The sequence below is a fragment of the Maylandia zebra genome, linkage group LG5, assembly GCF_041146795.1.
Source record: "Maylandia zebra isolate NMK-2024a linkage group LG5, Mzebra_GT3a, whole genome shotgun sequence".
NCBI classification, from domain to species: Eukaryota; Metazoa; Chordata; class Actinopteri; order Cichliformes; family Cichlidae; genus Maylandia; species Maylandia zebra.
Window position 1 is genome coordinate 30297268 of NC_135171.1, and position 13589 is coordinate 30310856.

General features: G+C 37.5%; 1 protein-coding gene across 11 annotated transcripts in view; it reads right to left on the reverse strand.

The window, feature by feature from the left end:
- The window catches only part of ptprt (protein tyrosine phosphatase receptor type T), a 328497-nt gene that overhangs the window by 23532 nt on the left and 291376 nt on the right, over positions 1-13589 (reverse strand). For 8 of the 11 annotated variants that reach the window (XM_014413046.3, XM_023155005.2, XM_014413045.3 and 5 more), the window contains 4 exons: positions 5568-5653; positions 4092-4128; positions 3558-3655; positions 3153-3269 (listed from right to left, as the gene is read on the reverse strand). In XM_014413046.3, the coding sequence (XP_014268532.1) occupies positions 3153-3269; positions 3558-3655; positions 4092-4128; positions 5568-5653 (338 nt within the window). The remainder of the gene's footprint in view (positions 1-3152; positions 3270-3557; positions 3656-4091; positions 4129-5567; positions 5654-13589) is intronic. The other 3 variants (XM_014413047.3, XM_023155006.2, XM_014413042.3) reach the window with 1 other exon arrangement.

Consider the following 13589-nt stretch of genomic DNA (forward strand, 5'->3'; position numbering starts at 1 on the left):
GCTAGTATATAAGGAAAAACAGATTTAATATAATTCTAACAAGTTTGAGAGTCAGTATTCAGTATATCCACCGTTTTCTGAACTCGTTTAGGCATGCTTCTAATAATTTCTTGACGTAGTGTTCAGGAATAGTTTTCCAGTCTTCTTAAAGAACATTCCAAAGCTCTTCTTTGGATGTTGGCTGCTGTTTGTTCCATTCTCTGTCAAGATTATTCTGCGCTGATTCAATAATGTTGAGGTCTGGGAAGGCTAGTCTATGACTGATAATGTTTCATTATCTGTTCTTCTGTCCTGGTAAGCATTGACTGCATTGACTGTGTGTTTGGGATGGTTATCATGCTGAAATATGAAGCTGGTGCCAATCAGATGCTTTCCATATACTCTATTGTATAGAGTGATAGTATTGTATTCTAAATTAAAATCGGATACTTTATCAGATAATTCAGTTTTGATAAAATCTCCAACACAACTGGCTAAAACGCCTTGTCTTCCTTTGAATTTTTTAACTCAAGAAATGTTGTTGTAACAGGCTTGTAGTAAGAACAATATGTGTAGACACAGCACTGGCCTGAGAAAAGTCTAGAGAACTATTGCTCAAGACACTTTAAAAATGACAAGGTCTGATCCCTTGAAAGCAAAATTCAAGAAATAAGGAGTGACTTTTGTATAGTACTGTAACAACAAAATACCGGTGAGAAAAAAGTTCGAATTAAATTAATTACAAATACTGGGTTTTTTTTCATGAAAAAAAACTTGGAAATTGATTAATGTTATACAGGATGGCAAATGATCAAAAAGTACCATAACTGATAGGGAAGAAATAAGAATGGATTTAATTTATTTGGCAGATTTGAAGTGCCGATCCGTTTTTCTCAGCTAAGCTACGCAGAAGCTGGAAAAAAACATTCTGGGCAAAATATTGATTGTCGAGAGCCACTTGAGAAGCATCTTCTCATTCATTTGAGGAAGAACACTTTGTTGAACTACTCCAACATGTCTGGACTGTGTTTAATCTCGCAGACCAGTACAAGCCCTTGCTACCCTTGATTTTTTTGTCAAACTGCTGTTTTCACTCTGAACGGCTGCTACACAGATGTCAACTGCCTACAATTCATTACACTGGACTATAGTTTCAGTTGAAAAATGACTCATATGTCCTGTCTGATATGTGTATGCTGGTCTTCAAAGCAATGTTTTGTCCTGTTGAGTTTGGCCTCTACTGTAGCCTTCAGTTTACTGCGGTCTCCTGACATGAGTGTCATTAATCATATTTTGGGTGTTAGCACATTGGCGAACAAGCCCTTGTTGGCTTGAAAAAACTAATAAAAAATAAATAAAATAAAATAAAAAATCGACGTGTGTACATACAGTACTATCTGTAGTACTCTTTCATTCCAGCTGCAGCTGTGACTACCTCTGGAAACTTTCTTGCTAACGTCAAGGCTGCACAGTTAAGAACAGAGACAGTAAAACTACTTTACAGTCCACTTCACTTATAGCAAAATTTTGAACTTCACATAAAACATCAACACATGAAATGAATGCTACTTAAGAAAGTTTTATACTCACATATGCTGCTTCTTTCTCTCACAGCTGCTATCATTCTGACATTCAAAGATGAGCTACCTTTTGTCATCCTGCATCTTTAGCTCTTTTTCTCTCCCACTCACACGCACACATTTGCACACATTTTCTTTTAGTCTTACTTAGTCACCCTCTATTCCTCAGTGCTCAGTTAATCTCTTTGGATGTGCCATTAATAAACCTTTTCATTAAGCTCTTATTCTCATTATTCACTGCAACTGAGGCTATTTAGTTGCTACACAGAACCCACATACCCTCTGTCTTGCTTTCTCTTTGTTTTTCACACTCACACACAGTGGAAAAAACCCACTGAATTTTAAAGATGGAGAATTTGAATTAGCAAGTGTCTGATGTGTGTTTGTAAGTATTTATGCATACTGTCAAACGACAGGCGTTTAGAGATCAGCTTTCCTTTGAATTTTAACGCGCACGCGCACGCACTCAGAGGTGGTATGGATTAATGGCTTGCTAAATGAGCTGACAGCAAACACTTCAAGACTTGTCTTTATAAGCTGATTTTGCACGACTGAGGGGGGAAGGAAATAGAGGATAGAGGAAAAATGACACTGAGGTATAAAAAGAAGAAAAACGAATGGAAAACACACAAGAGTAGTCAGGAACATGTATTATAATGTGTAATAACTGTAGAAGATAGGTACCTATTCTAAAAAATAAATAGTATTAAAATGGTAACGGACCTAAAGATCAACCTCTGTCCCTTGACTCCCAAGTAAAATATTTATATAAGCAAGATTTGAGTGTTGTAAATACTTTCTATACTCAAACAAGCAAAAAGAGGTAGAAAGTAAAATGGAGGAGAAAAGGAAAAACAATGGAACAGGCAAACAGAGACTGAGAATAAAAAAACAAGACTGAAAGTCGCTCGAAAGATAAAGGATTTTGGATCACAGCCTGTGTCTTGTTGTAATGTGCATTTCTGCAGTTTTTGCATTCAGTGTGCAGAGCCCTGGAGAACAACATCACAACAATGAAACTACATTCGTCGATCATCTATTCTCCTCTCAAATCCCTCCTGCCTGATTACAAGTGCCAAGATTATGCTTTCAAGATTCCTCTTAAACAGTGAGAAGCAAACAAGTAACAGAGCTCACTCGCCATAAATCCCCAATCACATATTGGCTGTAATGGTAATCTAGGTCTGGGCTTTACAAAATATGGAAGCAATACAAGCTAAGATAGGGTGTAAATATGCTGCTAGAGAGCATGAGTGGGTTCAAATCCCATCACAGGCCTTGTGGGGCAAAGAAAATTGGTGTGACATCATGACTCAATGTTAAAATGCAGGATAAATACTATGACAAAGACATCAACAGCTTTTGCCTTTTTCAGAGCAGGAAAGTTAAATCTTCATATTTCCAATTAAAGCTGCTGGTAGAACTGGTATTTGAAGTCCTGAATGTGGAATAATTCTCACTTTTTTAACAACTATTGTTTTCATTTTCACTACATTCTCAGTGGAATTGACCATGGCATACTTGATTCCTGAATTATAGAATAAAGAATTAAAAATATACTCTTGCCATTAAATATAAAGTTTACTTGTTTACCTTTTGAACAGTGAACGTCCGTATGACATATTCCGCCAGTGGTTCAGTCTCTATGAGGGTCACCTTGATGTCTCCGTACACCTCTGTCTCATCAGGCCAGTAACGAACACACTTCACCTGGAAAAGATCGTTTTTATTGTCATTGTGTTTTAAAATATGCCTTACGTGGTGTTGATTATCTCCCCATGAGCATCAAGAGGCAGAGATGATACTGATTAGAATTTACTAGACGGCATCGCAAAGTAATTCAGTAGTGTGACTGGAGGAAAACTAAAGCTCCAGGTAAAACAACAGCACATATAACTAGATCATACATATATACATATAGACACACACAGAGATATACATATACTTTATTTACTTCTAATACACACATTTTTGGAGCTGCTTGGATGATAAACTCACCCTTCCCACTTCCACAAGGTTTGTAACCATGACGATAGAGGCCGAATTCTCCTGCCACACCATTCTCCAGAAATCCCTCACCGTCTCTTGCATGGGCCCTGACAGACAAACACACAAACACACACAGTGTAAACATTTTGATACACATAAACAAGCATACAGATATAGGTGTGTAAATAAGCATATGTTCATTCCAATGCCACGTAAAAATGTCAACACTGGTAGTACAGACTTGCACAAACACACCCATACAGACACACACATGTATTTGAACACCATCAATCCCAGATAGTAGTTTGGGGGTTTGAGGTAATGGGGTCTTAAATTTGTCAGGGGGGTTTTATACGGCAGTTTAGATTTAGGAGGTTGTGGTAATAGCCTTCCAGTCCGAGAGGACGACATTTACCAGGTGGGTCCTACACGCATACACACACACGCACACAAATAGGATCACATGCACACATTCGTATCTACACAAATGTGGAAGCACGCATTAGTGCTTCTCACACACACTTATCACGTCAGTTTAATTACCTTGTGTGGCGATGTAATGTCTGGGTCTATGGTACCCCTGCGAGACAGAAAAAAGGAAGCAATAAAAAAATATGTATCGCCACACTTTTGTCATATCCATTTTTCTCTTTATATTCTTTATTTTTCCTATCCAACATCTAAATTTCCTCTATTTTTAGCACATTGTTTTTCAAGAATTCTCATTCCTACTCACTATTTTTTCCAGGGAATCAGTCTTCACCCATCTCCCGCTATTTCGGCTGTTTTCCTTTTCACTCCCCAAAGTTAGATAAAGTGTTACATTTTGCATTTTTAACCAAAATATACTAAAACATTCCTGCCCTATTCTTTCATTCAGTTTTTCCCAATTGTGTTGCCTTTTCTTCACTTCATTTGTCCTCGTTGTTAGTCATCTTCTCATTCATTCATCATCTCTCACTCTCCTTCTCTGTCTTGTCTTCACGTTCAGTTTTTTCCATGTTTTATCCTTCATTTTTTCCCAGTCACTAAATTTTCCCTCTGTTGGATAAAAAGACACCGGTCTCCAACCAGCGATTATTTCTCTCTCTTGTCCCATCACGATTCCCTATAAGATGGATAACCTTGTTGAGATAAAAGCATTTATCATTTTCACTTTGCCATTAGAATCACTTTGTGAGCATGACGTTATCTTCACGGGGGGATGTGTTTTACTTTTTCAATTCTTTTCTTTTCTTCTTAAGAAACAATCTAGTCTGTGAGACTGATTTTGTACCAGATTTATTAAGACTACCATTACAACAGTAAGCTGTGAGCAGGAGATTAAATCAATAAGTGAAGCACAATACCTGCAGGGGAGAGAGGAAGGGAGTAAAAACGAACGATGGATGGATGGATAAGGAAAGGTAATAAGAGGGACACACAGTGGGAGGTGATGGAATGACTGATGTAATTAAAGGAGGAAAGGGTAAACAAGGAGGGGGGTATGTTTTCCCCCTTTTAATTTTTTTTATGTGCCCGTTGGTGAAGGAATGGAGTTCAAAGGGGGGAAAAAAACAACACTGATGGTTTTATCTGCTGTGGTAACCTTAACTAAGGACCTGATTCACTGGTACAAATTTAAAGCAATATTGTTTGTGTGCAGAGGCAGGTGTCTGCATCTGATTTGAAACTGAGAATATGACATCATCCATACTATTGACTGACTGACTGACATCCATGCTATTTGATATTCAGGGCATCCATGCAGAAAGAGACTATTACAACCTGTGAGGACATGTCAGTGAAACTCACATAAAATAATAACTATTTGTGAGGCAAAGGGTGTGCTTTCCAAGTTAGACGTCTCTCAAGTTTCAACCAAGTGATGTAAGCAGCTACCAACAGGAGCAAATACTACAGTTGGCATATGATGAAGTTGTAAATACAGTAGAGGGTTTCCTACACAAGACTCATTGTTTGGATCATCACTACAGTGTATGTGTGCATGTGTTCGAGTGTAGTTGTGTAAACACTCACGTCAATATAATTGGCATTGATGTAGTCAGAGTGGGGGTCTCCATCCAGCAACTGCAGTCGGACTCTGGTGTGATCGTCTGTGGGATCAGATAGCACAAAAATACAACAGGCCTAAAGTTACATTTACCCACAGATCGGAAAAACTAACTGACTGGAGGGGGAACTAGCTAACCAGGCCCAAGGTTATGAGTCCAAACAACAAATGTAAGTGCACTTTTCCTGCTGCTGTTGCCTGTTCTTTGTAATTGTTGATGGATCAAGTCCTGTCTCCTGTTAATAGTCAGCATTGGCATCTTTTACCTGAGTAGATAACCTTTAGTTAATCTTGACTAAGCAAGATAGTTAAAGTTAAAAAGTTAAATTGTGTCACCCAGAAACACCAAACATCCTCAGTTCCCTTGGTATAGTTTTATTTCGACACTTCATTTCAAATGTTTTTTTCCCCCACTTTAGTTCATTTGGTCTCAGAGCAGTTCCATTCAGATGATCTGAATGGGTATGACAGAAGCAAACACATAAAAGTATTAAAGTAACATTTTGTGCATAACTCCCCAGTGCAGATTTATGACAAATATCATTTGCATAAGTCAGGATGATGGGACAAATTCTGTTTCCATTACTTGCTGCCTCTGTCAGCAAATGCTATTGCATTTACTACCAAATGACAAGCAACACAGATTTGTTTGTCTCACAGGCTTTTTCGGGTACTATGCAATGATTCCTTTTAGCTGTAAAAGCTGTTGAACAAATTGTTCAAATGAAATGTCTACTGTACCATTTGCAAACAGTGACATGTGATCACCGAATGAGAAAAAAAGATGGCTTTGGACTTCTCTTCTGCTTTGAAATAGTTGCTGGAATAGCAAAATCAAGAGAAATTGTGGACATAATCCAAAGCTAATAGTTCAAAGTGCAAGCAGCAACAGTACTTCTTCATAGTAATATGACCCAGTAGGCACCATTTGTCAATAAAAGCCGCAATCCGTCCTCTTTTTCTATAACCGCTTGGATTTTATCCACGACTGTCTGAAGATCGCTAATGGTAACAGTGGGATCCAGAGTCATTTCTTTGGCAATTTCTCACATGTAATGTGTGTAAGATACATCTTTGTTGCTCTCGCTGGGATGCATCTCCAGTGATGTTTCTGAAGTCATGAGATGTTTTGGGTTTTTCAACATCAGACGCCCTCGCACAGATCAATTTCCAACTTTCATCCCATCAGCAGCCACCCATGGATTAGTCCATGGGTGGCTGCTGATAGGACATTTTTATTTCCAATTCCTTACTATTAGCGTATCTGTTTTTGTGTCCCATGAGACTTATATCTCCTCTTCTCTCTCAGTCACGGTTGTTAGAATGGAACTTTGTTCTTCCTGCTTCTTTAGCATGTCAGCATCTCCTGTTTTCTGCAGGTATGTCCATTTTTTTGGACAATGACAGTAAGTGTCCAGAGATGGCACAGTTTTAAAAAGAGTTAAAATAAATCCAGGTAGAGAAGTATCACATATTCAAATAGCACAAGCACATATACAAACACAAGTTGTTACATCTCAAGGAGTTTATGAAGTTAGAGTGAAGGTTCAACACACCAGACCTATAAGTCCCAAAAACCTAATAATAATAAATAAAATTATAAATAAATAAATTGATAATCACAAGACTATTTTTACAATCTATAAGAATTTTAATATATCTTTGAATCTCAGATTATCTGTAATAATCATAACAGCAGAACCTCTCACCTCACTCACTGTTCACCCTCATTATCCATGTCACCATGATGAATTTTTTTTTCTTTTTCTTTTTGAGTGTCAATTATTTTGTTCTTGGCTGTATAATAGCTATCTATAGCATTGGGACACATATGAGTTATTAAGTGTAATGGGAGGCAGTGATTTTTTTTCTTTTTAAACTTAGTTGTAACATAGCAACAGCAGGTAATTGCAGATGATGGGGACAAATAAGAATGATTGCACTGCTTCTTGAAAGTTTTTAATTTTTTGAAAAAGAAAGAAAGAAAGCGAATACAGACTAAATGGAAAAGAGCAGGTCGGTAAATGTGAGATATTACAAAGAAAACAAGAAGACAAGAGCAGAAGAGAGGTAAAAATTATGTCACGTGTAGTTGGCAAGTATAAGATAAAGATAAATAACATAAGAGGCTAGGAGAAATGTGGAATGTTGTTACCTTTCAGTCTCTGAAATGGCATCTCATAAATATTTCTGTCATCCTGGTCATCATCCTAGTATAAAAGGACGCACATCTTTGGTTGTTGAGCAGCCTAGACCTCTGAACTGTGGTAGCAATTGAGAATGCTTGGGATGGAACAACGTAACAACGTAACAACTGAAACCATGAATTAAACTTCTAGTATTTCTGCAGGATTTATTTTTTACTCATTTTGAATTGAGTTGTTAATTCAAATTGTAAATTGTTAAACTGCTTCAGAAACAGAGCTTTTATGTTAGCAGATCTACTGTGTGGTTGATGACTCATGCATTCAATGGAAACCATTTTCTCTGGGTTTATAGAGTTGCATGGGAGCAATCATTATGTTAAAAAGGCGTTAACATTTTTTTTGTTTTGATGACTATCTTAGAATTGATGTGTGAATTCATTTCCATTCATAGCTGGCACAAAATGAGGCCTTCAGCGGAGTAAACATACTCAGAAGTAGGATAAAATTGCAGAGACCGTTAACTTTTTTTAACAAGCAAAATCATTTAGAACATACAGCATGTATTTGGATTTTCTATAATAAGGATGTTGCCAAGCAGCTGAACAATATCCTGGAAAGCATAAGAGTGTACTATTTATTTAGATGACGTTAAAGGTGATATGATTTTTTTAACTACTTTTTATATTAAGAAGGTAACAAACACCATTTGTTGATAAAGACCATAAAATGGGTCCAAATCTTCAGTGAGAGCTAGGACATTTCTAGTGGTTCTGACAAAAGAAAAAAAAAAAAACAGGAAAATAAAGATCCGTACATTTTTCTTAAATTCCTATTCAATTACAATTCGAATGAGCCAAACCCATCTCTGATTCGGCAAGTGGCCAATCTATTGCAGGTCAAACAGAGAGAGACAAGTTCTCAGAAACACTGCTTAACATACGTGTCCATGTCCAGGTTTGAGCCTACACCATCAAAGTTTTTAATATTTCATTGTTTCATTAATCATTGCTGTAAATAATTCTCTACAGTCTCCAAAATGTAAAAAATATGCAGTCTGTATGCTGAATTTGAGAAAAACGTTAATATTTCAGCAACTAAAATGTGTCATAGCTCATATCTATCACCTAACACCTTATTTTGTTTATTTTGTCACAGAGTAGAATAGAAAATTTGACATCACATGGACAGTCATTTTATATAATTTTTACATGGAACAAAATCATTCGATAATTTTAATGGTGATTCAAGGTTCAAGTACCAAAAAAAAAAACCCATCACAAATGGCCCATTGCAGAATGGTCACACAGCCTATTAAGTATGTGATTCATACTTAATAGGCTTTATTATAAGGCTCAAATGTGCAGATGAGCTATGTTACTCCAAGCACATTTTTTTGGTAAAACATCTCTCAAAAATGGTGCTTTTAATAGCCAGACCATGGTGTAGATGTATTTAGCTCAAGTTCTTAGCTCTCAAATGGAATCAGTTGCTGGCCAACCTTTACATCTGTGATAAGCTGTTTATCTGTAAGCTTAGTGCAGTCTCAGTAATGTTCAGAAGCTGAAACTTTGGAGTTTAAACCTTTCATGTAGACTCTTGCAGACATTTGTTTCAGTGCAGAAGAGTAAAAATGAAAATAAATGTAAGTATAAAAGCAAAGACATCTTTGACTGTACATGCTTTTGCTGATTTGTTATTTATTTTGTATTTTTTTTCCAGAAATGTATATGTACTATTTAGCCTGTGCGTATAACATGTGGTGACTGAACAACATAAACTTAATAAACTAAGTGACATCTTGTGTAAACATCTACAAAATGCTGCACTCGGGGTTATCCCAGAATTCTGTTGCATCTCTTGGCCAAATTACAGAACCAAGGGTTTCACGATCACTTAATATGAAAAGACGACTGCATAGAAAGGTCATGACCGTCAGTAGGGATTACCCCAGGACTGCATTAAAACAGCCAGTGCAAGTATGACAAGCCTCAACTGCAGACTATTCATCCACACGGTCAGGTGAATTAAAGCACAGAATACAGTACAAATTCTTAGAATAACAACATATAACACCTTGATTATCACTTTTAGGATCACCTTGAGGAGAATTATTTGTATAACTGCTATCAGAGTAATGTTGCAGCTCTGGCTGGGCAGCAACAATGATGGCAGCATGACGCCACTCTGCTGGTACAAGATTCTGTCATCAGCTATCAGCGCACTCACACTCACGCTCTCAACTCTCTCACTCTCTCAGTCACTCAGTCAAACACACACATGTGCACACACAAAAATACACAGCATGTAAAAACAAACACAACAGGAGGTAGTCTGCCAGCCGTCTGCTCGTTCCCTCTCTGTCTTTTTCTTCCTTCTCTTCTCCGTCTTTTACTCCGTTTCTCATCTGCCTCTTCGATTTCTATTCCTTTTCTCTGCTGATCCTGTCCATTTCTGTCTACCTCCTCCTCTCCTCCCCCTCCATGGTCTTCTTTCAGCTACCTGTCTCTCCTCCCCCCTCTCTCTCTCATTCCCCATGCCATCTTGCTGCTTCAGGCAGCAGTAATTACGCAGGGCTAGTGTCAGAGGCTGTCATAACACAGAAGCCACTGATATGAGGCTGGAGGAAAGAAGGGAGGGGCCCTTCCCACTAGCCTGCACGGGGAGGGGAGCTTCTAATTGGGCTCAAATAGCAGGAGGTACTGGCTTGAAAACGCTACAGATGTGGACATGGGGCACAGGCTTGAAAAGGCTGATGGGGTGTGTATCATTGAGTGTATGAGTGAGTGAGTGGGAGAAAGAGAACTGTAGACATCTTTTTGTTAGTATGATATATACTGTGTGCGCATACATGCAGGAGCAACTGATTCTGAAAGCAAAAGAAAGTCTTTTGTTAGAACCAAGCCAACCTCAAATACACACTTCAATGATTACATTTGCAGGCACAGATATTACAGATATTTGTAGTTTTTTCTCTTTTCATTCACGTAAAAGGTTTGCACAATTATAAAACCCATCAACTAGGCGAAGGAAGTCATTTTCACCCAACAACAACACATTTTATTAGATGAAATGCCCTGTTTATAATTTAGGCTTCGCTTCTTTACCAAATCTACATTAATTTCTATTATGCTAGCATAATAACCAACTAGTGGCTAATTTGCTATTGTTCTCAAATAAGAATGCCTCTATCACATAGCGATACTTTTGTGGGTGAACTCCAGATTTTGTAAGCAATTGACACCTCTAAGGCAGCACTTCTAGCATCAGACCAGACTGTGCTTTTCTGAAGAAGGAGGTAAAAGTTTTCAGACAGAAGGATGATGGTGTTAATGTACACTACTAGAATGACAGAAGCTTTAGATGCGCAAAATAAAATAATGAAATTGTGAAAAATATGTGAACTTTAACTGTAAAATTAAAACCTCACGCTCAGGCAACTCAGGCAATAAGAACCTAATACTAAATCCAGTATTATACAAAGTCTTAACCCCAATATAAAAATGTGTAGTTGATCAAGTCTTTGTAACTTACATCCAGATATGGATGGAGACATAAAATATAGAGAAGATATGTGCACTCAGCCTCATGTTGGTGTCTGTAGCACTGGAGTAACAACAAAGCCATCAGACACTGTGGTGTCCAAGGGCAAAGTGTCACGAACCCATTACTCATTAATGAGCTCCACTCTTCTGCTGAGTCGCCCTATCTTCATAACCTTGCAACTCCCCTCTCTACTTTCCTCTCTTCTCATCTTCTCTCTACTCTCTGCTTTTAGTTTGGTTCCATTCTCTGTCTCATTTCTGTCTTCTATTTTCAAAATCTTGCCATTATTCCAGCAGCCACTGCCAAAGTTTTGTTGGGGAGGACTTGTTAACTTGAGGGGGTAAGGAAAAGGCCAAACAATATAGACTTGTTTTTTTTATCTCTAGCAAATTTACCAGGGCAGGAGAGACCTGTAATTTGGAGACATCAGATGGTATGCACTGCACATGAGGGCTGTACACAAATAAAATGAGCAGGAGCCACCAGCCCTAATGACTGCTATTGTACCACAGCAAACACAAGCAGCTGTTTTTTGCTCTCTTCTATAAATCAAAGGTCAAGATGCATTTTTTTATTACTTACCACCAAAAGTAAGACCCATGAAATATACTGCAAATATCAGCAGGGGATAATCTATGAAGTCATTATTTTCCAGTTTCATGAATATATTGCCCTTTTATTGCTTTAAAAGGCCAGTGACCACCCTAAATTGTTCAGGCTTGATGAGGCAAAAAAAATTATTCAGGTTATATAAGGCCACCCACCACTGAAAACAGTACCTCTGCTTTGCATGGTCTAACCTGGAGCACATTTGGAAACTAGAATAAACACATATCAAGATCACACATCATCGCTTATGAAGATATTTTATTTAAACTTTCAAAGCTCTTTTGTGTTTTAAAACAGCAGCTCTCACAGATAACCCTGAGAACATTGCATTGTACAAAAGAATGGAACATTTGCTTCTGGTATTTGTATCCAATAAGTGAGTTTTTTATGTTTGTTTGTTTTTTACCTTCACTAACTCTGAAACAAGGCATCACACATAATTTGACCATGATATAATTTGGTTCAAAATTACAATTTAATTAAATGCCAATCAAAACGCACAATCTTGGACTGAATAGCTGTGTGATTAATTTGGGAAAATTAATTCAGTTAAAACAGATGAGACTCTTCTTTCTTGTGGGTTTGTTTTTGTTTTAAAGACAGGACAACATAGTAATTACTGAGTTATTCATATTGAACAAAACTTTATTCACCTCCGGCAGATATTACATTACGGTCATTTGAGCATATGAGTTAGTAAAAGCCTCTATACTGGCTCTTTAATATTCCAGTGTCTCTCCAGCTGCCTGAAGACAGCTAAAACATATAAAAGATCTTGCTGTTTGAGAATAAAGAGCGTTACGCCCATTAGGTTATATTTTTCAATGCTGGAGAGATAAAGTGGCACTATTACAGACAAGAAGCATGAAAGCATGGAAACTTATGCTACATTCCATAACCTCTTTATAAAAAATATCCCCTTTTCCCTTTGATTCTTCTACTTCCTGTAATTGCTTTACCTGTTTGACACTCAAATACTTAAAAGAGAATTAAAGAGAAGCCTTAAGATTATTTAGTGATATTACATTTTCATAAAAAGCAAATCAAACAAATGGTTTAAAACAAAGTCTAACACTTTAACACAACAAGTTACTTGTTAATTACACAGTTGAAAACAGGGAAACCTGTTAGGAATTATGTCCTCTTTAACATATTGAACTGAGAAAAATACAAACATGCTCACAGTAGCAAGTTGAAACTGCTGAACAAGATGTTTTACTCTTCTGTCCTCTCCTTCCTTCCCTTCCCTTTCCTCTCTTCTCTTCCTCCTGCTCTTTTCAGTAGCTACTAAGCAGGGATTGTGTCTGTCACAGATATACTTAATCAGTTAACTCCCTATGGAGCTCAACTCACTCACGGAATACACTCCGCTGTCAGACCGGCTCAAGGCATTAGGGAATTTAATAGCATGTGTGATTGAGTGTAAGTGTGTATATGGGTTAGAGAGAGACTGAGCAGCTTCTAAGTGTGTGAACATCCGTCTCCCCTTTCTTCCTTAAATGTTCTATGTTCTGGTAAATTATTTTGGGATGTATCCTGACAGGTTTGTGCATGAGCATTTTGAAAAGCAAATTTCAATAGGCTTTTTTGTGCTTAACTTATGTATTTGTTCCACTGTCAGCAACTTATGCATGTGTGTACCTCAGCATGGATGGAAAAGTGTGTGAGTGTGTTGGGGGGTATTATAGT